The sequence below is a fragment of the Elaeis guineensis genome, chromosome 16 (genome assembly GCF_000442705.2).
Source record: "Elaeis guineensis isolate ETL-2024a chromosome 16, EG11, whole genome shotgun sequence".
NCBI classification, from domain to species: Eukaryota; Viridiplantae; Streptophyta; class Magnoliopsida; order Arecales; family Arecaceae; genus Elaeis; species Elaeis guineensis.
This window is the reverse complement of record NC_026008.2, coordinates 22,635,218-22,659,236: the sequence shown is the minus strand read 5'-3', so window position 1 is coordinate 22,659,236 and position 24,019 is coordinate 22,635,218. Positions and strand designations below refer to the sequence as shown.

Here is a 24,019-nt window from a genome sequence, read left to right as displayed (position 1 = left end):
ATTTCCTTTTCTTTCCTGCAAATTTCTCTGTGGTCACCTGATGAGGTTCTGGTGCACACAGGTTTGGGCTGCTTTCATTTTTGGAAGTTGTGCCACAATTACTGCAGAAGGAAGTTGGCCTGCATGTGCAAAAGCAAACTGTCCGCCTACTGTTCTTGCTCTTGAACTGTATGTCTTCATGCTTTATTCTGTGTCAATATCCACTTAAATTTGTAGACCTGTTACTTTTTCCACTTTATTCTTAGATAACTGCACCATCCTGGAATTCGCATTGGCATCTGTTCTGATGAGATTTTTCTTTTTGTTAAATAGAGTTTTCCTGTGGAACTCAGTTGGCTCTGCTTTGCTTGTAAATTCTTTTTCTATGTTACGTGCTTTTAGTTTCCATCTCTCCTTCCCTTCTTCTTTTAATCATATTGGTAATTTGACTTGATTGACCCTTGTACCCATTTTGCCTTCATATGCCTTCATCGGCGGCAATATAATGCATGAGTGTGATTACCCAGAATGCATTCTAGTACTATATTGTACTATTACACCAATCTCAACAATTAATAGGACAACTAATTCTCCATCATGTTGACATGGCAATTGTGGAATTAATGATAATGATTATGAATATCTTGGCTAGCATATATCTAAGCACAATGGTTGGACTAAATTAACAAGCTTTATCTCATACATGCATACATATCTACATACATTCATATATGTACGTATGTATGAATTGTACTAATTACTAAACACAATTTTAAATCTTGATAAAAAGTTTAACAATTCAAAATCAACAATGGAACCATCGAAATTGAAAATGATATGGTATTGTTGAACCAATATCGAATGTCATACCGATCGTTGACCAATATGATATGGTGCTATTTCAGACCATATTGATTCATTGTACACAATGGCGTACTAGTTTGGTATTGGTCCACTTATTTTTGTTGTTTTTTCTTTTTTTTGGCTTTTAATCTTATTTGATGTGAGGGATTATTTTAATGCTGTTTTGATGTTTTTTAATGCTATTTTACTGCTACTTTGATGTTTTGAGGGATCATTTTAATGGTTGTGTTTTTTTGAGTTATGTTTTACTTAAGACTGTTAATAATCAGAATTGCTTGTATATCTTTCATGTTATAAGAGGCTCTATATATAGAGCAATAAAGGTCTAGGTACAATGAACCTATTGATCTCCTAATGATACATTTTCTAAACAGGATTTGATATATTTTTTGTTTAAGATTATACAAATTTCTCGAATCAATTATAATAGGAAACAAAACAATGACAAATATCTCCTACTCTAGATATGGAAATACATAAATTATAATCTCTGATTTGTAGACATAAATTAAGGGATATAGGGATATCAATCAATACTCTCCCTTAAGCTGGTGCGTATATGTCATATATATCAAGCTTGTTACATATGTATGTTACCCTCAGACCTCGAAGTGATTTGGTGAAGATATCTGCTAGTTGATCATTAGAATTCACAAACGAGATAGTGATTTCTCCAAAGATGATCTTTTCTCGGATGAAATGGCAGTCAATCTCTATATGTTTAGTCCGCTCATAGAAGATCAGATTAGAAGCAATGTGCAAGGCAGCTTGATTATCACAAATGAGTTTCATAGAAGTCGATCTTCACTTGATCTGATAATCACATTTTGCTTTGTGCTTTTCTATGAGATGAGATTGCTCCCAATAAGAACACAGTATCTAGAAGTCGATCTTCTATCACTAGGGGATCCTGCCCAATCTACATCTGTATATGCAACAATGTCTTTGTGGCCTCTATTTTCATAAATCAACCCTCTTTTGGGAGAACCCTTAATACATCTCAAGATCCAAACCACTGCATCCCAATGATTGTCACAAGGAGAGTTAAGAAACTGACTTACAATACTAACAGCGAAGGATATGTTTGGTTTAGTCGTGGTGAGATAATTTAATTTTTCCATCAGTTTTCGATACCTGCCTGCCTGGGTCTGAATAGGGCTCCCCTTGATCTGGTAGAAGTTTCACGTTTAGATCCATAAGAGTATTGATTGGTTTACAATCTAGCATCCCAATCTCTTCCAAAATGTCAAGGGCATACTTTGAGAGATGGCGATGCCTTTTTTTGATTAGACTACTTCAATCCCAAGAAAGTACCGCAACTAGCTCAAGTCCTTAGTTTGGAAGTGTTGAAACAAGTGCTGCTTTAAGTCTTTGATACCGTCATGATCATCATCTATAATGACAATATCATCCACGTAGACCACAAGGTAGATGCATAGATTAGAAGATGAATGTTTATAAAATACAGAGTGATCTGCCTCACTACGGACCATGCCATATTGCTGTATGACTTTACTAAATCTTTCAAACCATGTCCAAAAACCATGCCCAAAGAGACTGCTTAAGGCCATATAACGATTTTTATAACCTGCAAACTAGACTCGTCTTCCTCTGAGCAACAAATCCAGGTGGTTGCTCCATATAAACTTCCTCCTCCAAGGCACCTTGTAGACAGGCATTTTTGATGTCCAGCTGATATAGAGGCCAATGGTTCATGGCAGCCATTGATAAGAAGAGCCGGACAGATGTCATCTTAGCAACAGGGGAGAATGTGTCTCTATAATCAAGATCAAAGATCTGAATATAGCCCTTAGCCACAAGACGTGCTTTCAAACAATCCATTTGTTTATCAGGGCCCACTTTAATAATAAAAATCCATCGACAACCAACTATAGATTTCTCAGGAGGGGAAGGAACAAGAGTCCATGTGTTATTGGATTCCAAGACTGCCATCTCATCAATCATCGTCTGATGCCATCCTGGATGGGAAAGTGCTTCCCGGACAGTTTTAGGAATAGAAACAGAAGACAAGGCAGAAACAAAGGCATAATGGGATGAAAATAAACGATGATAGCTCAAGAAATTATAAATAGGATGAGGATTATGAGTAGAGCGTATACCTTTATGAAGAGCTATAGACCAGTCAGTGGAATGCTCAGGTAGGCCCTGGGCAGGTGGAGATGCTGGAGTAGGAAATGAATCACCTGAATCTTGAGTGGGAACAGCCTCCAAAATCTTAGATTGTGGTCGACGCTAATAAGTGATAAGTGGGCATGGTGAGAAATGTATCGGCTGAGCAAGCGAAGCAAAAGGTTCGGAAGAAACAAAGACTGGCTGATCAAGGTAGGAAATCGGTAAGAGCTGAGAGATGGATTTAGGTTCCACTAGTGAGCTGAAATAAGGTGTGTCCTTAAAGAAAGTGACATATGCAGACATGTAAAATCGATGTGTGGAAGGAGAATAACACCGATATCCTTTCTGAATCCGAAAGTAATCAAGGAAAATGCATTTAATAGCATAGGAAGACAGTTTATCAAGATCTGGAGAAAGATCATGCACAAAACAGGTAGAACCAAAAATACGAGAGCGAACAATGTAAAGAGGGTCTTTAGGAAACAAAAGAGAATGAGGTACTTGGTTATTTAAAATCAATGATGGCATTCGATTTATCAAGTAACCAGTGATGAGGATAGCATCATCTCAAAATTTTAAGGGTGCATTAGCATGTAACAAAAGAGTACGAGCTGTCTCAATAATATGACGATGTTTTTTTTCTGCTATGTCATTTTGTTGTGGAGTATGTGGACAGGTGGACTAATGAATCATGCCATGAGATACCACGAAAGAATTGAAGGGAGCAGAAAAATATTTCTTTGCATTATCACTATGCAAAATGTGAATAAAGTGCCCAAACTGAATTTGAATTTCATTGCAAAAGTTTTGAAAAATAGTAAACAACTTTGAATGATCTTTCATTAAGAATATCCAAGTACATCTTGAAAAATCATCAATGAAAGTAGTAAAGTACCTATATCCTAAGATAGAACTGACACGACTAGGATCCCAAACATCAGAATGAACGATGTCAAATGGAGACTCTGCTCGATTATTTATCTTACTTGGAAAGGATGTCCGAACATATTTTTCAAGCTGACACGACTCACACTCTAAAGACTGCAAATGAGAGAGATAAGGATCATTCTTTTTAACACAGATGACCCAGACGACGGTGAAGGAGACAAGGAGACTCTGTGGCAGCACATATGGTAGAGGATGGAGGTTGGAGATAATAAAGTCCTTGTGAAGATCATGCCAATTGTCTGTCCCGTACTCCGGTCCTGTATAAGAAAAGAATCAGCAGTAAAGGTTATAGAGCAGTCAAGAGTGCGAGTAAGTTGACTAATAGAAATTAAATTAAAGGGGCAACTTGGTATAAAAAGAATAGAATTTAAGGATAAAGAAGGGAGAGGTGTAGCTTGACTAATGCCAATGGCTTTAGCTTTAGAGCCATTGGCGAGGGTGAAGTAATGTGGTGTCTTAGGAGATGATAATTTTGAGAAAAAGAAAGGATTACCAGCTATATGATCAGAAGTACCAGAATCTAAAATCTAGGATCCACCAGACGAAGAATGAGAGAGGCAAACCGTAGAATTATCAGTATGGGCAACAGTAGCTGAAGATGAAGCTTGTTGGGCTGCTTTAAACTGAAGATACTCCTTATATTCACTGTCTGATAAAATATTTTGGTTGTCACTCTCAATATCCGATGCCTGAGATTGTGTCACATTAGTTGATTTCTCTGAAAAATCATGCAAAGAATACATTGGTCTCGAGTATGGCCTAAGCGATTACAAAAGAAACATTGAGGGCATTACCAGATCCACGGCCCCCTCTATCACCACCACCACCACGACCTCGGCCTCCACGGTCACCCGTGTTAGAGACAAAAGCTGAAGATTCTGAGACTGTATGGAAACCAACTCCAGATATTGCCTCCGGAGAAGGAGCTTACAGCAAACGATCAATAAGATCCTCCATCGTAGGAATATTAGGATTTGTCAGAACTTGATTCTGAATAGAGTCAAAATCTTTATGAAAATCGTGGAGAATGAACACCATATACATGTTGTCAAGCTTGTCCAGTGTCTTCTGAAAGTTATCATCGGTCTGTATCAACTTGATTTCTTCAATGATGGATTGAGCTTTGTTTAGATATGAGGGTAGGTCATGATCTGTCATTTTTAGTGTTGCCAGGTTATGGACAGAATCATACAGATGTTGTATATCATTAGAATAGATGCTCCGAGCTTTCTTTCATATGTCATAGCATGTTTTATATGAGCGGAAGTGCATTAACAGCTTTGGATCAATGGACTGCCATAACAAGGACACCAACTGATAATCAGCCTTCTTCCATTGGTTCCTCTCATCAGCATCGATATCTTCTGCCCTCTTGGTTAGATGCTCGGAGAGTCCTTGACCTAAAAACCATACATCAACAGCAGCATAGCAATCTAGAAAATTTTTACCATTGAGTTTCTCTGATGTTATGATGGGAGTGCCAGAGAAAGCAAAGGAAACAAGGTCCTTCTTCAAATTTGATGTGAAAGCTATGAGAGAATGATTTTACTGAACAGATCTGACGACGAGATGATGACCAAAAAACAGGAGCAGAATAGCAAAAACTAAAACAGGGGCAGGAACATGAGGGGACAAAGACAGTGTTACCGGAGCTTGGCGGAAAGATACACAGCAAGGAGATCCGGCTGACTAGAAGCTTTTCAACGGAGGACAGCGGATCCATCAGATTTTGACAAAAACTTTGATACCAACTTAAAACTGTTGATAATCAAAATTGCTTATATATCTTTCATGTTACAAGAGGCTCTATATATAGAGCAATAAAGATCTAGGTATAATGAACCCGTTGATTTCCTAATGATATATTTCCTAAACAGGATTTGATATATTTTCTATTTAGGATTATACAGATTCCTCGAATCAATTACAATAGAAAACAAAATAATGACAAATATCTCTTACTCTATATATGGAAATACATAAATTACAATTCCTGATTTGTAGACACAAATCAAGGGATATAGGGATATCAATCAACAGTTTTGAATGCTATGTTGATGTTTTTTTATATCAAATTGGCCTTGATAGACCATATGATTGATTAATGAATACAATTATAATATACTTGATATAAAGAATGCATGAGTACATATAATTGAAAATACATATATCATTGATTTGAAGTACAAAAATATGCACTGACATTTAGTTCCTCGTGGAGTTTGTATGTCACTCATAGACACCAGGATCCTAATTATAGTCTAGGCTTAGGATCTGATTTCAACCCAAATAATGTGCCCACCCCTGCATCCCATAATCCAAGCCTCTTGATTAGCCTCCTTGATACTGATCTAATGTGTGATGCTTGCTAGCCATCCCATCTGATGGAAGATTGAGGCAACAAAATCAGACACGTAATCTAGTTGAGACTATTGAGGGTAGTAGCTGCTCGAATATGATATAGCAAGGTTTTAAATTCCATGGGATGGAGGTGTCTCGATATCTCCATGGAATGGGATGCCCTGCTGTCTCGTCCCATTCCGACAGCCGTTTCGATCATGCATCCCGATAGATATCCTTCTTTTCTTTCTCCTTCTTTCATTTCTTTTTTTTTTCTTTTCTTCTTTTCTTTCTTATTCTTTTATCTTCCTTTCTTTTGTTATCTTTTTGTTTCATTTTCTTGTCCTTTCTTTTCTTTTTTTTTTCTTTTTCTTATTCTTTCTCTTTCTTTTCTTTTTCTTCTTTATTTTGCTTGTTCTTCTTTCCTTTCTTCACTTTCCTTTCTTTCTTTTCTCTTTCTTTTTCTCTCTCTGCATGGATGGGTTTCGGAGTCCCAACCCCATCCTAGTCCCGTTTTCTTATAAGAACGGGATGGAACGGTCAGGACGCCTCTCGTTCCGTCGGGACATAAAATCTTATGATATAGAACCCTAATTGGGGTACTATATATATTTTTTTCCAACTCATGAGTATGTAGTAGTTACCACCCATTTGCAATTTATTTGACTTTGGGCTTAGGTTCAAATCGCCATAATCATGCCCAAATATAAATAAATTGCTTCAACTTGAAGGAAGTAGCATGCATACCTCCAAACATGCTATCAATTTTACAAAAAAAAAAAATGAATATTATTTGTTTATTATTATTTTTAATCCAAAAATATTTTTGATTTAAAAAAATACACAATCAACAAAAAATTAGTTCTTCATCATTATGTGCATCATCCTTGAATCCATAGTCATAAATCATGCCAAAATACAAATTTTTGATATGATCTCCCCCCGTTTTCTTCATTTTTTGCTAACTTCGGCGTTGGAAAGGAAAAATGGGGGCTTAGAAGGGTGGAAGGGATTATACCTCAAGAACCAAAGATTTGACATGTGACCCAGTGAACATCTGAAGATCCCCTCTTCTCCCCGGAAACCCAAAAAAATAGAGAGGAGGCAGAGAAGGTAGAGGAGGCCTTCTTCGTGTCAATTATTTGGGTAGCCCAAGCTCCAAACACCCCCAAATTGAGTGGAACCAAGCGGTTCTGCTTGATTCGGGTCAATTAAGGCTGGCTTGAGGCATGTATTGAACCATTATGCCTTACCATCTCGGAAATGATCGGTATAGGTTGGTATGCTCTAAAGTGGTGGATCAGGATGGTTCGGCCTTCCTTGATCCAAACCATAGAGGTTGTTCTACACTACACAAAAGAAGAAGAAGAAGAAGAAGAAGAAGAAGAAGAAGCCAGAGTTCATGTGTTTTGTTGGTTTCTAGTCCAAGCATCAAGAGGGTGCCAAAAATGAATGGTTTTGATAGCATGACACAACATTTTACCATGACATAATCATCAAAATCTAGTTATATAAATCTACCCATGTTTTAAGGTTTTTGATTATGATCAATCAACTGTATTTTCAACTCGTGTGCCCTTTCATGTATTTCAGTAACTAGTGCAATTGATATTGTCCTTGTTTGCACTGACCTGATGCATACATGGCTTTAGGTTTCTAGGCATCTTGTAGCTTAGATCCATAGTACGGATCTTTAATTTGGATGACCTATCATTAGTTTGAAAGCATTGAATCTTTTGCCAAAGATAGTATTAGTGCAGTCACTCTGTGTGTGTGTGTGTATCCAGATATTATTCACAGAAAAAATTATGAAAGACAAAATCAAGTATATTCTTTTTTGTTATCAAATAAATTAATTTATGATAAATGGGTTTTTGTACTTCAGATCTCATTGTTATCCAGATATGATTCACAGATGAGAAGATTATGAAAGAGAAAATCAAGTATATTCTGTTTTGTTGTCAAACAAATTAATTTATGACAAATAGTTTTTGTACTTCAGAGCTCATTGTAGTATTTTACATGCTCTTGGCTAATGCATTTGCATGATTGTTTAATAAGCTCAATAACTATTATTTCTGGTTTATAATCCATTTTCTTCATTTGTCCCTATCAAAGAATCGATTGTGTTGATTGAATTTTTTTAGTCCCCAATCTCTCACCTAGGATTTCTAAGTTCTATTGCCCCATTTTTGACCCTTTCAGATTTATCTTGGTTCCTCTTCACGCAGGTCTCTGTCAAGACTGTGTACATGGCTTGCCATCGCATTGTTTTAGTATTGTAGGGAAATAATATGCAATGCAAGAAGAGTTACTTAAAAGAAGCAAACTAATAGAGTTTAACACTAAAGCATCTCTATAATTCTTTCCAGTTTCTTTCCTTATTAACAAGGCTGTTGATGTTCTCTTGCTTAGACTTCAGTTAGAACACCAAACAAATAGTTCCCTTGTAATTTGGGTCCAATATGAAGTACTTTTTATCCTTAATTAATATTTAAGATTCAAACCTATGTGTACAAGTTTTACAAAATATGATGGATAATTACAAAATTCAATCAAAATGAAAAGACAATTAAGTTGAAGGCCATGGTAGATCCTAAATGATTTGCTATGCAAATATAATTCTAACAGCTAATGATAGCTTGAAGAACTAAAAAGACACAAGGGAAGAAAAAATGCCACAATGGTTTATTTATTTATTCATGCAAAAAGGTCCTCTTTGGACTTTACTGGAACTATGACACTAACTCAGATGAATGTGTACATTTATCTTAGTTAATGCAGACATGCTGGTAATGGATGCACACATGGTACATGTCAATGGATGCACACTTAGAAATGTTTTTAAAGTCAGTGCTGCGCAAAGGGGTATAATGGCCTAACAAAGTTTAAAATGGACCTTTTGATAAAAGTTGATAAAGGTGAACTATTTTTACAAATTAAAAAATTAAGTTGATTTTTTTTCCACAAAATATCCAAATGAAAAGTAGATATGAGACATTATCGGTCATTGCTTCTGTGAAATTAACATGGTTTCCTATGCAATGACCTAAGAGGTTAACATAATAGTCTAGTCCTTGTAGAGCCTATCATGTGCATATGGTGACATACACGTTCGTGGAAAGAGTGGAAAATTGAAACAGGTAGAGGCTTGGCTGAAATAAGATCTTATAGTTTTTTTTTTTTTTTTGCTTGCTGAGATATAAGATCCTATAATAAGCATTACAAGCATTGTTGACTTTGCAGCCATATGATGTATATCTAAATCTTGACTGCTGAAAGTGCGCACAGATTTGTCCTCCCTCTTGGTTTTCTCCTTATTGTTGCATCCATTCTTGAGGCCACCCCAACTGCCATTTGTTGCCACCATCTTTGCCCAATGCTTGTTAATACATCATTCCCATTAGTTTCTGTGCTCATTGCTTATGCCATGCAGTTGTTACTTCCACTACAATTGCCTGTTTTATCACATCCTTGCCTGCATTAACTACCTCTCCCTACCAACATCTCTACTGGGATCTATCTACCTTTAGAAGGCATTTATTGCTTGGTGATATGGTATTTCTCGGAGGCAGTGGTCACAAAAGAGGTAAACCCTAACATGTGTGTGCACTCATGTGACAGAGGGGAATTAAGATGTTAGAGAGATTCGGTCGTTATAAAACAAAAATCACCTTACTGTAAAGAATGGTATGTTTTAAGCTTGCTTAAAAGCAATAGCAAAGGTATGGTCCTTCAAGACAATAAGAGTCAAGGTTCACCGTACCGGTATCGGATCCCGTACCGGTGAAATTCTGTTTAATGTTGGTATGCGGTTCGGTACGGTATGGTAATGTCGGTATGCTTCAATTTGGCGTACTGATACGAGACCAGTACGGTACGATACAGACGGTACGGGGTGGTACCGTATTCCATAGTCAAATCCATGAAGCACTTTATGCTTTTTTTTTTTTCAATATTAATGTCAACATATTGTTTGTTTTTTGTTTCATTATAATATGTGTGCATGCATGCGAGAAAGAGAAGGGAGTCAAGATGTTAGAGATTCAGTCATTGTAAAACAAAAATCATGCCGCTACTCTAAAAAATGTATGCTTTAAGCTTGCTTAAAAGCAGCAGCAGAAGTATAGTCCTTCAAGACAATAAGAGTCAACCCATGAAGTACATTATGCTTGTTGTTTCATATTGATGTCTCCCTCTTTTTTGCTTTCTGGCAATAATATTCCTTCTGATGTTCTGATTGATGTAGTCATTATATGCAAATATCTGTCAATACATATTCAAAAGGATTTTTTGCTTCCTGGCATTTTATTTTTGGTGTATCTCTTTTGCTAAAGGATTTTATTATCTTTATACAATTGTACATTACAATATCCGGTAGCCAATGACATTCTTGAATTGTAGGCCCAGAGATGTTGATGATGTTCTGCAGTGGTGGTAAGGTGGGCATGGAACAAGAAGAAACAGTTGATGGCCATATAGATGCATTGCAAAGAGCAATCAATTCAGTTCTTGAGGGTTTATCAGAATGTTTAGCTTCTGGTGGAACTGGTACACTGGTATGCTTTTACAACAAGTTGGAATTTATTTATCTTCTGGCTAAATTAGGATGCATTTTATGCAATTTTGAATGCTCTGAACATAGCATTTTGGCAGTACAGAATCCAACCTATGAGACTTAATCTCTCCTCCATCATATAACTATGCCATCTATAATTGTTAAGCCGAACTATAAAATTATTATTATTATTTTGATTGTCTGAGGTTACGTTTAGCACAAGTGTGACCTCAAAATTATACTTATCGTTCTTTTGGAAACTCAATCCAGGATATAGAAAAGTGGAGAATGAGAGTGATTTGACATTGTTTTGTTGGAGTAAGTATAGGCTGCTCATAAACTGATGAAGGTTGTGGAGAAACTTGATCTGATCATGACTTTTTTTTTTTTTTTTGATTGAAATGACAAGTGAAAAAAGAACCCCGAGACTTGATCTTAAATAGCTGGGGCATTTGGCAATTAGATAATTAGTAATATAGGCTTTACAAGAGCAAATAATTTCAGTAACAGCTTTAAAATAATTTTTTATTTTATTTTTTGATTAAATCTTTTTAAAGCATATAATATATGCTCTTGGACTTTCTTCATTTATTTATATATTTCTCTCTCTTATTACTCTTCTTCCCTTTTTATTTCTTATATCTTCTGAGCAAACCCTTTTACCTCCCAAATGGCCATAGCTAGATTGTTTGTATCACCCATTGGAGGGTAGGCATCAAGTTCAGCAATTGGTTGCAAAATTTTGCTCATCTACTTCAGAAAGGCTTTGGAGTATGCTGACAGAAATGGGTTTAATTAGGTTCTTGCTACTAAGCAATGCAGTTGATGCGATGTGTATCTCTCTGTATTCATATTATAAATTGAATTTGTTGGAGGTATTGAGTTGCTATTATGTTGCTTTTAGGGATTTGACGGATGGACAAGCGGCAGCCTAGCACTTAGTCACTGGACAGGGGGCTGGACGTTAGATCTGCCAAAAACAATAAATTAAAAGATAACCATATAAAAGGACAACTAAAAAAACAATTCTAATCCAAGAAGTGTAACATATCAAATAAGATGTAGTTAAAAAAGGAACCATTAACAAAGTAACATCTGATTCTAATCTATGAATTGATTGCATCCTCTGTACTCAGCATGATGCAAAAGGTTAAGGTGGGAGCGTGGGCTGCCCTTCCAAGGCAGGTCATTTAGCAACCAAGGTGGCTGATTTTCAAAAGATTCATAGATGCTGGATAAAATGAAACGTAAATGTACCATTGTGCATAATTTGCGAAAACCATTCTAGAGACTGTTTTGTTTTGTCTAACTTGATAAATTGCATTTACATTTTGTCTGTTCTGAGTTTTTGTTCCAGAGAGTAATGTTCTAGAATAAAGTGTCTATATCATGCTTGTGTTGTGATATGGAGTGGATTCAGTTTGAGTGCTGTACCATATTATGTGGACACTCAAGTGACTAAATATGTAACACAAAAAGGTATGCAAGTACGTAAAAGATTTGCATTTGACACTATAAGACACTATGTTACTCTAATTCCTCAATTTCGACTAGTTTAATTTATCTATATGTGTATATAGATAGGTTCAAACAAAAAGATATAGTTTTAACTTCTCTATCAATTCATTATCATCCTATATATATATATACCAATTATTGCTTAACAGATGCATTGTATTTTTTCAAGTAATTTGCTACACAGCCAACAAAAGACAAGTGTATTCTAGTACCAGAAGTGGGTGCTGGAGTGGGAGCATGGTTTAGGAGAAGTGTGCTCATCAAATAAATAAAAAAAAATTGAAAAGGCTTGGGAAGTGGGTGCAGCAACTAAGTTTTTGAGCCTGTTCTGAAGCAGATATGCCACCCTAAGTGGATGGTTTCTACTAATGTAAGTATATTCCATATTAGACACTAAAAAACTCCAAATGAATGATAAACATAGACTGGACATTTAATTATCTGTACCCATTAAAAACATTTCATAGAAGACAATATATAATGGATTATCATGAATCTTTCTTTTGGTCTAGCGTAGAATGAGAATCTTTTATGGATTCCACACCCGATTTGTAACTTGGGCCACCGAATCCTTCAGAGGAAAAAAAAGGTCGATGGAAAGATTTTGGACTTTCTTGAATAGGAATGAGGTTGTTTAGGAATCAGGATGATTGGTATGATAAATATGTGAAAACAGTGTACGAGCATTCTATGTTGGTTACATATTCACACTATTATGTTGGTTACATGGTAGCAGATGTTGCTTTAGTATGCAACAACATGGGGTGGTATGGTTAACATGAATATGCAACCTTAGCATTCTATGTTATAGATTAAAGGTGGCAATTCGGCTTGATCCACAAATCCAACCTGCATTCAACCCGTATTAAATAGGTCTAGGTTCAGTATAAACAATTTCGGGTTAGAAACAAGTTGACCTAATTAACATGTTTATCAAACGGGTCAGGTTGGGGTTGAAGGATCTAACCTGATTTACCTGTGTTGACCCATCTATTATTAGTCAATTTGGTTTGACCCATCTAAGATCCAAATCCATATGCATTCGTTGAAAGGATTATATTAGATACATTGAGGTCTTTTATAAAGTTGACAGCTAAATCTTATCCTCTCCATATCAAGCCCCAAATCTAATGACCCACATCCACTTTCCCTCTTCTAAAACCCTTCGGTTTCTTTCTCTTTGTTGCCTCCCTTACAGCCTACCCATGGCCATGACCATGGCCGTTATTGCAGTCTCACCAGCATCCTTCACCCAAAACTAGTGTTCCAGCCTTCAAGGGATCAGTCCTTCCAATTTATTTCAACACCTTTTGCAGTGCCTTTCCATTTTTACTCTTACCTAGTTACCTTGCTTGATGGATCGTAGCATAGATGAGGGGTCAAATGTGGCTGGAGGGTGCATGAGTGCTTGGCAAGGCTCTAGGACTTGAGCAAGGTCAAGGCACAGTGGCAAAAAGTGGATGCCGAGGTTGCAATAGCCACCGGTGATGATAAAGGACAAAGATGGAGGATTTGACAGCAGCAGCGTCAGTCTAACCAGGATGGGTAGAATGAGAAGATGTTTGGCTTTCTTCCCAAAGGCCTGCCTGGCACCACCTGTTTTTTTAGACAGGTCAAGCAAGTCAGCTTAGGTTACCATTTATTAAACAAGCAAGGTGTGGGTTTCAATTTCTGACCTATTTAATAAACAGATCGAGTATAGGTTGACAATTTTTCAGCTAGAATCGTATTTGACCCGACCTATATATGACCCTATCTGACTCATTTGCCACTCCTACTATGGATATTGATATTGTACGGATGGGTACTTTTGTCTTGGTTTTTCTATGGATGATTGAAAGCTAATGATAAGATACAAAGTGATGCAATTATAAAGGAATATATAAATGTCCAAGTTGCTATTTTACATGATTCTTAGAAATTTTATGGCACTTTTTAGCTTAGAGCAAAGTTTTTGCCTATTTTACAATAGATGGCTCTCATATACCATACTTCCACAATTCTGAATATTTAAAATGCCGATTGTGGCCAATGGAGTGGTGTAAGATTATTAGATTCTCTGGCGTGAGGCATTCCATACTCAGCTAGCATTGGACAGAAAATCACAGAATTATATTTGGAACAAGTCATTAAAACTCTTATTTTATATGAGAGATCCAATACAATTTTTGTTCTTTTCATATCCGAACCACAATCCACATGCATGTTCTGCTTAACTAAAAGCAGGTTTTTGGGTTCAAGAGAGATGAGGTTACGTTTTAGATTGCAGTCTATCAAATATTTATGGAACTTCGTAAAATTCACATGCAGTGTGTCCTGTTTCATGGAAAAACTGGGACAACCCCATACCATGGGATTTGAATCCTTATTCATGGCAGAATACCTGGTAACATGACAAGTTTGATTGTTAAGATCTATGTCAAATCATTTAGATCGTTGTTCAGACCAGCATATATTACTAAGGCAATGAGAACATATTTTTAAGGGGAAATGTTGCTTGAACATACAAATCCCAAAAATTCCCTGTTGACAGTTCCTCCATGTTTCAACATGCATCAGACGCTATAGTTCCATCATGGTTACATAATATCTATATCCCTTGTTCCCACGGTATATACTCTTTAAGCTAAGAAGCTAGATTCATGGGAATGTTAAATCTAACAATAATTACCCACACACGGAGGGAATGAGAAAAATTGGTTTTGAATCACCTAAGGTTCAGCACTAAGCTTTTTTTTAAGGCATTCTGCTTGAGATAATCCTGCATTAGATTTACATACCTAATTTCAATATTTAAATGTTCTAAATTGCATCTTTCTTATAAAGATTGTCTTACAAGTTTTATACCCTTGTTCATATGAGCTATAAATGAAGTTAATCTATATATGTTACCAGATCTCTGCTCAGACTTTCTTAGAGCACAATATTCGATTACATTTTTTCAGTTAAAATATCATACTATTAGTAGGTAAATAGATATTTTGTTCTTTTATATCATTTCTTTGTATTCTACTCTCATGCCTAATGCAACATCCTAGGACATGTCTCCATCCATGTTTGTTTAACACTGGAGATAGGTGGAGATTTAAATGGGCCGGGCTGGATCATGTTTGTGTCATCTGGACAGAGTTTTTCTGGATCAAATTATCAATCTGGATTCGGCCCATTAATAAATGGGTCAGAGACTCAAATTCTATCACAAGTTGATAATAAAACATGTAACATGAACTGACCTGTATAACCAATTTACTGATTAGATCAGGTTTGGTCATTTCAAAGGTGACAATTAACCTGATAAACCAACTCGACATAGATAAACCTGATGTATGACCTTTTTTTTCTGAGAGAAACTGATGCAAGACAAGTTGATCCAATACCGAGACAATTAATCAATGATCTGTTGTTAATGCAACTAATTTCACATTTTCTTGACATGTTGCTTAGTTTGCGTGATACTTCACAAATGTGACGTCAACATATTAATCCATACAATGTTAAATGGTTTGGTATTGAGTCACTTTTAGGTTACTTTCATAATCATGTTGGTCAAATTAGGTTAAGGATCATATAGGTCAAGTTTAATTGCAAAATCTGAACACAGCCCATTTAGCAGATGAGCTGAACCTGATTATACCCAACCCAAACACCTAACTTCATTTAACTCCAAGCCACATTGGTGATTTGGATCAAAGATTGCCAGCCTTGGAGGTGCAAACCAAGGTATGTCATCCTGATGTACCGTACCCTACCGATTTTCTACCAGTCTGTGGTATGGAGGGTATACTGACACTCGGTATGCCAAACTGACCTCATACCGGGCGTACCAACACCGTAACAAGATGTCATCGGTATAGGGCCCGGTATCGAAACGGCATATCTTGGTGCAAACCATCATTGCCTTTTACTTAAAATTGAAACTCCGTTTTGATCTGGTTTTGTGTTGAAATTTATGGTCTTTTAGGGCTATCTATGCTTCTGTTTTCAAATGTACGAAGGTGTCCACTTTCTGATTTAAAAAACTGTTACCATTGATTCTCATTACGTTATAGTGACATGGTGTTTCACTTGTCTATTTTAATATAACTGACAAAAATGGAAATTTTCAGGAGCTCAAGCTTCGCAAGCAAATAATTATATTGCTGGCACACATAGCATCATATGGCCAATCTGGTTTTGAAGTTCTTTTAAATCCAGTGAGACCTCAGGGTCTTAATTTCTTAGGGCTGATTGTAAGAGTATTGGCATCAGAGATGGATGTGGAAATAACGGACCTCGCCAAAACGCATGCCCTCTGCAAGGAAAGGTAACTTAGAGTATCAACTGGCTCTAGCTGGGAGCAAATCATTTTGCTTTCAGCTTTCATTTCAACTAGCAGTTCCCTTTGTCCCAGTAATGAGGCTGCTATTTCAACACCTAATTCTTGGTCTTTTTTCAGTTTGCCTACTATAGAAAAGAAACAAACATAAGATCCAATTCATATGTTTATGCTGATTGAAAAGTATATTGGGCTTGTGCATAACTATTGTCATTTTTCTTATTAAAAATATTCCCCATTAACCAAAACTTTGGTGTACTTCCTGATGTAAGTTGGAATGTTATTGTCTATCCATTAGCTGTTGTGTGATTTAAACTAATCATACTCATGGTTTTACACAGAACCTCACTAATGAGAGAGGCGTTGATTTTATTAAACCGGTTAGCATCACATCCTACTTACTCAAGAGCTGCTATAGATGCACTGATGAGCAGCAATTCAACTGCAAGCTTGACTATTGATGTTGCAAACAGAATACCCCAGAAAAGCAGAGGCTGCTGCAAACATGATGGCACAAAGACAACACAGATGGAGGCTGAGATCATGGATTTAGCTCGGCTATTTAGATCGAGAGTTTTTGCTTTCCTTTGAGAGAGTCATCCAGCCAATTGACCATCTTGGAGAGATGGGAGGCAACAACTTGTCAACTACCTGACTTCTTCCCAAGGAAAACCTTTGCATTCAAAAGCAGTAAATATTGAAGGCATTTATAGAGATTGGATCCATTGATCTTGTGGTAAAGTTTTGACTTAAGCTGTGAGTCTTGATGTCTTGCTGCGGCAAAAAAATGAGGTCTGCCTTTTTGTTTTTTTTTGGTTGTGGATGGGGACATGGCATCTATTTTGAAGGTATTTGTAACTTATGTCAATGAAAGGGTCTGTGCAAAGCAAGGTTGCCGTATGTGTGTGATAGCAGCATCCGTCTGTTACGACCTGTGCTTCGTGCAATTTTGGGTGCACAATGGAGATGTGTATAAAATGTACCACAGATTCAACTGAGTTAATAAGAATAATCATAATTGATATCGATATCATTTTGTATATTTTTTTTATGTGGGTTCATAAATTGAATTTGTTTTTTTCTATACAAGCATGCTCCAGCCTGTAGTTCATCACAATCGATCCAGATTCAGATCAAGCCGTGATAATTTATGCTTCATTATATTCTTCGTTTCCAGCATCTGTAAGTTCGGTGTGAAGTTAATTAATGACAATATGACAATTCTATGTTAAAGCTGTTATCAAGAGGATCTTAAGGAGCTTAATACATTCTTTCTCGGACGTCTGTTTTCTTTCTTGTTCATATTTTTTTTTCAAATGTCAAACTTGACCTCTAGATGGTTCTTTTGCTATTTACCAAAGGCAATGTCCAGCCAATTGGTTGGCATATTAATAAATGCAAGGAGCATCCTGTAGGCAGATGTGGGCCAGAATGATATGATGAAACTGCCACTTGTGTGAAATTATAGTTGAGCTTATCTAACCAACGACATCGGTCAAGACATTTGAGATAGAATGATCAGCATAATTATCACTTTTTACCTCTGCCTTTTGTGGTTTCTTCTCCCCAGCAGAATGCACCTATGCATTCTGATGTAATATACCAGGCCATAGAAAAGAAATCGTTCAAATGTGATGGTCGTGCATCTCTTCACTGTAAAGGATTATCATCCTGTTAAGCTGCAGAAAATTCTATAACTGCAATTAAAAAACCAATCATTTCTGGTCTGTGATGGATTAAAGGAAGATGGTTGACAGGCATGAAAAGAACAATGCTGTGAAGCTTGGTATAACGTTATAAACTGCAGTAAGATCAATACAGCGGACCCGACTTCACTATTGTATGTGCATTCCCTTTGCCAAGCAGCAGAAGCAAGATTCAACAATGAAACATTGGTACTGGTCGGCTCCTATTAAATGGTAAATTTTCTTGTACCAAAAAAAATGGGAAATTTTCATAATGCATGCCTCGAAACATTTAACCGCCTATGTCTGTCAAGAATAAAAATGCATGTTTAGTAATGTCATCATACATCCCATCAGATTAAGGAAGAAAATTCTCGAGGGCATGTTTGTTATGCTCACACAAACTAGTTGAGCTTTTATGAGCTAAGAATGCGAAACTTTCTTACAATACATCAATGCAAAACAAAGAGACTGTTTCTTGCCAGGTGGCATGATTTAAGAACATCATATCGACAAGATTCAACCAATCCAACTCCTCAGTGATGATGATCTTGAAGATAACGGAGACCACAATATTTGCATACTGCTGGTTCATCCCGGTCAAGGCATATGAACTCAATTGGATGGCCAAGGGCTGGATTAGTATCTGCAATGGGAATTAATCATCCAGAGTTCCAGACAGTCATGAGCATGGCAAATAGAAAACAAGAAAAACTTATTCCAGTTGTAGAACTAAGATGGGCTGCTACCTCCTTCACAAGCAACAATCCGACCTTCAACTTTTATTGGAGGTACTTCATTAATCAATTCCATTGGCGATTTTTTACTGGTGTCCTGTACCATTCACGAAAGTTAATTTAAAATATTCCTGAACATTTGTTCATAGCATTCAATTCATATTTGTAATTTTTAATCAGTTATGATGTAGAAACAAAACTTACAATCATGCACAAATCAAGAAATCATAATTGCAGAGCAAAGGATAAGTTGAGAGTCCACCAAACAAAGCAAACCCTAAAAATAAATTGAAATTCATATACTGGACAACCATTGGATTGCACTATCAATTTGTGCTCTAGGAACATGAGGATATATACCCCTGGCACCCCTGCCTCCAGACAAGTGTAGATAAATGAGAACCAAGAAACTTCTAACCACCTTCCCTATGACCATAGGTCGCTTAACAAGGAATAATTAACGTTTGGTTTGGGAAATCCAGCAGGACTGAACGGAAATTCTTATAGGAATTGGCCTGCTAGCCTGCCCGACCCTTTTTTTTCGAAAGGTCTATCCTACTCTTGGCCTAAATCCCATCTATTGGCCTGTTGAACCGCAAGATTTTTTTTTTAAAAAAAAGGAAAAAAAAAAAGGGAACCCCATGGAGGTCTTTTCTCCCCCTCCCATAAGATTTGGACTGGAGAGGAATTGGGTCAATATGGGCCTTATTTAAGCAGGCAGTGTAATCCACGATCCAGTTAGAAATCCAGCCCAATCGTGCTGGATCTCCCAAAGAGGCTCTAAGTTGTCCTATTTTCCTAGGCTGTTTGTACAAGACTCTCCTGCTTGCCAAATTCATCTTAGCATTCCATGAGCACTCATAGTGATAATGATCAGGTGGCATGGACATATCTTTTGAAAGTATGTCAAATCAGAACTCTAAACAAATAGTGCTTCTCCTATCCAATTAATCCAATGTCTGCCTGATCAGGAAATACTAACATGTCAGCTCTCTTTCTATAAACGAAAGTAGCATGGCCTAGAAAAGTTACCTGGTGTCCACCTTATGATGCATCAGAACCAAATTCCTCAGCTCATCAGCCTATAAGAACATGAAAGAAATATGGGAGTTTCCATGCCTCGTAACCTCATTTTAGTTTTCTAAATGTAGCCATGAGTGCCATGTATGACATTTGTGATGCAAATGCTCATACATTCCATGAACAGTAGAGATGGGACTTCAACATGAAATTGTTGACATGTTCCTAACCTACCATGGTATCAACCTCCTGTTTAACAGGCTCTTTAGGGCACAATGCAAGTATGTATGATTCACAACTTTTCATAGTTGGTTATTCTCAAAAGAATGCTCGCCTCTCATGACCTTCAAATATGCATAAAACGATGCCTAGCAGATACATTGCTCCCTATTTTACATGTCCTTGTGCCAATTTGTTAACTTATAAGGGTGATCAAATGAGTCAACTGTATATCTAGTTTTGTAAGATAGAAAAAAAGGGGGAATCAATTTCATTACAATAATCAGATATCTCATCATCAACAATTAAGTTATAACACTTTGCACAAGTCTTTTGTCTGAATTAAAAACTATGTAATTATCATTTTCCTTTCCAAATCATTCTCCTTTCTTTCGCATCTCTATTGTACGCATCATTGATGCCTTAATATTTCGTTAATACTACCACATTGTAAATTTCTTACATTTCAATACAGGCCCTCTTCACAATACACCATAATCAAAACCTTGAAGGATACAAAAATAAATAATTGGCATTCTAGGATCGCTGTCTCTACATAATACAAAAAATGATCCTAAAGTTCCATACCATAATCATTCTCATTATTTATTTACCTAAGGGTAAATCCAAAATACATAATAGAAATCTCAAATTAAACTCCAGCGATCAAAGCAACCAAAAGAAACTACTTTCATAATGGATCCTACTTCCAAATTCTCTTTTTATCAAAAAAACAAAATCCGTCCTTTTCCCTAAAAGAAAACCCGACAAAACCCTGATAAAGTTCCCCCTCGCCTTTTTCGAACCACTGATCTAATCAGAGACCGAACATACCAAAGAAACAGATGAAACCAATCCAACAAAAGAACTCTAATCCAAACGAAATCTGATCGAAAGAGAGTGAAAGATGAGATTTTTAAGGCAGGATCTAACAGGAAAACCGATTACCTGCATCCATTTGGCTGTGTGCTGGCTAACGAGCGTGTTGATTGCCCGCGTTTTAGAAGCGGAAAGGAAGGGATCGAGGGTTTTGAGGAGGTGAGGAAGCCTTCCTGTCGCCATGGCCGAGTGAGGGGAAGAAAGAGGGCGAGCCCTAAGATCAAAGATTTTTTTTTTTTTTTTAAGAGAATAGTTAATGGCAATGTCGGTAATCATTTGAATATACGTGAGCGAACATTTCTGTAGGCTGCTGCCGTTCCACTACTCCGCGGCGTTTCATATGCTAACGCGTTCTTCCAAAAGGATGCAGGAATTTAATTACAGACCAAGAACGAATTGGGTCTTGAATTCCATTTTGCAGCTAGTCCTTGACCTCTTTTCGTTTCAAAAGACTGGTCTTTGATATATTGTCAAGCATTTCTTGAAAAGCAATGGATTGAAGTGTCTAAATTTTTTTTTATAGACACCTCTCAGAAGAATCTGTAAAAATTTATATCTATATTTATTTTAAATGGACATGAATACAATTCGGATATTGAAAATATGAATATAACTTCAGATATTATTTAGATAATCAAAATTTATGAATACAAAACTAAAGATATTACTAAATAAATGATAAATTAAATAAATAATATATTTATATAATAATATATTTTTCTTAAAAATTAATAATTATTATATAAAATTATATAAAATTATTTTCATATCCATACCCATTTTTTTTTATGGATATGGATATGAATACGAATGTCTTAAATTTTTTTTCATATCTAAATTGATTCGGATACGAAAATAGATCTGAATGGATAATATCCATATTATTTTAATCTTTAAAAAAAAATATAGCACGTTGCAACAATTATTAACTGAGCAAATACCATTAGCTACATAGTAATTTTTTTGATTTTCTTATGTTATTGTTTCAGTTTTTATCTTAATCAATTATCTAGTAACTTGATAATTAAAATTTGTAAATAACTCAAATTCCAAAAGCTTCTTACCAAAAAACCTATCGTCGTACCAAGGCTATCGTGTTGCATCAAAAAAAGGTTTTGAGAGAGGGAATTCGTTGGTGCCATGGTGGAGAATACGAAAAGAGCAGCCCTCAGGGAAGGAGGCTTGTCAGAGTGGTCCTCCGAAAAGCATGGCAGCACACCCCCGTCCACCTTGGAGGGGAGTGCTGATGTGCCGTCATCTGTGGATACTGTTATGAGAATGGAGAATAAGGAGACCGATAAGGACTTGGAGTGGGAGCCAGTTCGTTCTTCTCTGTCGTGGGCTCAAGTAGCTCAAGGGAATCAAGCAAGATTACTGAGGAGGAGATTTCTAAGCTGTAGGCTAGGCTCTCTGAGGCTGTGGTCTTGTCAGATGAGGAGTACGAGGATGTTTGTGAATGGTGAACTCGGTGTTTAATCGGTAAGTTCCTTGGTGCTGGTTTATTGTTTGAGTTTATTCGGAAGGAATTAAAGACTGGATGGAAGACATCTTGAGAGTTTCGATTGATTTCTATGTACAGGGGTCACTGATTGTTCCAATTTGCAGGTGTGGAAGACGGGGACTGGGTTCTTGCCAATGGTCCCTGGGTCGTCGCTGATAAATCTTGGTTTTGGAGCGATGGAGACCAAACTTCCGATCAAAAGTTGACTCCATTACACATGCTTCAGTTTGGATGCGCCTTCTGGACTCGCCGGTGGAGCTTTGGGACAGACGGATGCTATCGAAGATTGCTTCTGTTGCTGGAACTCCGCTTTACATTGATACATGGATAGAGAAGGTCGTTAGGAGAGGTTTTGCGAAAGCCTGTGTTCGGATCGATCACTCCAAACCTCTACGCCCTGGTATTGATATTGTTGCAAAAGGAAGGCTCTCATGGCAGATGAAAATGTCACTGCCCTATACTATCCGTTGCCCTCGGGAGTCGAGCTGGCTCAAACCGTTGAGCTGAAGTCAAGAGAGAGAGAAAGAGAACAAATGATGACCGCAAGATTTCAATTGAGATCTCCGAGTTGGATGTCAGCGTCAGATCTTTGGTTGATTTCTCAAATGAGATCCTGCAACCACCGAAGATAAGGATTTTTGAATAGTGGATCCTCCGATGCCTAAAGTCAATTTTCTGAACTTTTAGAGAGAGAGAGAGAGAGTTCAATAATAAGATTGAGTATGAAATATGGCAGATGAAAGAGTGAAAGTTCAAAAGGTGCCATATGGAAGATCATGTTTAAAGATGGAGTCAGAGGAATTTAGAGCTCTATGAAGGAGATAGATTCTAATTTGTTTAGAATCAGTCTCTAAAAAAAGGCATATAGAGTAAGAGTTCTTCTAGCTTACTTAGATGGTCCCAAATAGTAGAATTTTATAAACGAATGTGGGTACCTATCATCTGAAGAAATGCATACTATTTGTTGGAGAGTAGTAGTTGTAAGGACGTGCTCTGGCTGTTAGAGAATGGCTCGCAAATTATGGAGTTTGTTGAGATTATGGATCTCATCGAGTAGAAAAGAAACTAGAGCAGTGAGATAGCTAGCTGCTTATCGTCTAGTGACTAGAAGACTCTAGAGCTCTTCCTACATGACTGTAAAAAATTAGGTGGCAAAGGCGAGACGGTCGCTCCATCACCTTCTATTTAAGACATGTGTCGGATTACTGTTTAGTCACCAGCATCATGATGGATAGTCCATTTTAGGATGTATGAATTGCCCCCCATTTCTAAGACTGAGGCCTTTTTTTGGCTCGGATGAAGGAAGTAGAAAGTACTGCATTC

The 24,019-nt window shown here is 36.8% G+C and overlaps 2 protein-coding genes across 8 annotated transcripts in view; one reads left to right on the top strand and one right to left on the bottom strand.

Annotated features, from left to right (window-relative positions):
• The window catches only part of LOC105060644 (protein SENSITIVE TO UV 2), a 40,159-nt gene extending 22,476 nt beyond the window's left edge, over positions 1 to 17,683 (top strand). For all 7 annotated transcript variants that reach the window (XM_010944433.3, XM_019845827.2, XM_019845828.2 and 4 more), the window contains 4 exons: positions 62 to 168; positions 10,669 to 10,823; positions 16,447 to 16,643; positions 16,997 to 17,683. In XM_010944433.3, the coding sequence (XP_010942735.1) occupies positions 62 to 168; positions 10,669 to 10,823; positions 16,447 to 16,643; positions 16,997 to 17,246 (709 nt within the window). In that variant the 3' untranslated portion in view covers positions 17,247 to 17,683. The remainder of the gene's footprint in view (positions 1 to 61; positions 169 to 10,668; positions 10,824 to 16,446; positions 16,644 to 16,996) is intronic.
• A 962-nt stretch (positions 17,684 to 18,645) lies between these two features.
• On the bottom strand, positions 18,646 to 21,457 carry LOC105060645 (NADH dehydrogenase [ubiquinone] iron-sulfur protein 6, mitochondrial). The gene is made up of 3 exons (XM_010944435.3): positions 21,265 to 21,457; positions 19,090 to 19,174; positions 18,646 to 18,986 (listed from the first exon to the last, which is right to left on the bottom strand). The coding sequence occupies exons 1-3, from the start codon at positions 21,376 to 21,378 to the stop codon at positions 18,877 to 18,879; spliced, it is 309 nt and encodes a 102-aa protein (XP_010942737.1). The 5' UTR covers positions 21,379 to 21,457; the 3' UTR covers positions 18,646 to 18,876.
• Between the last annotated feature and the right edge of the window lie 2,562 nt (positions 21,458 to 24,019).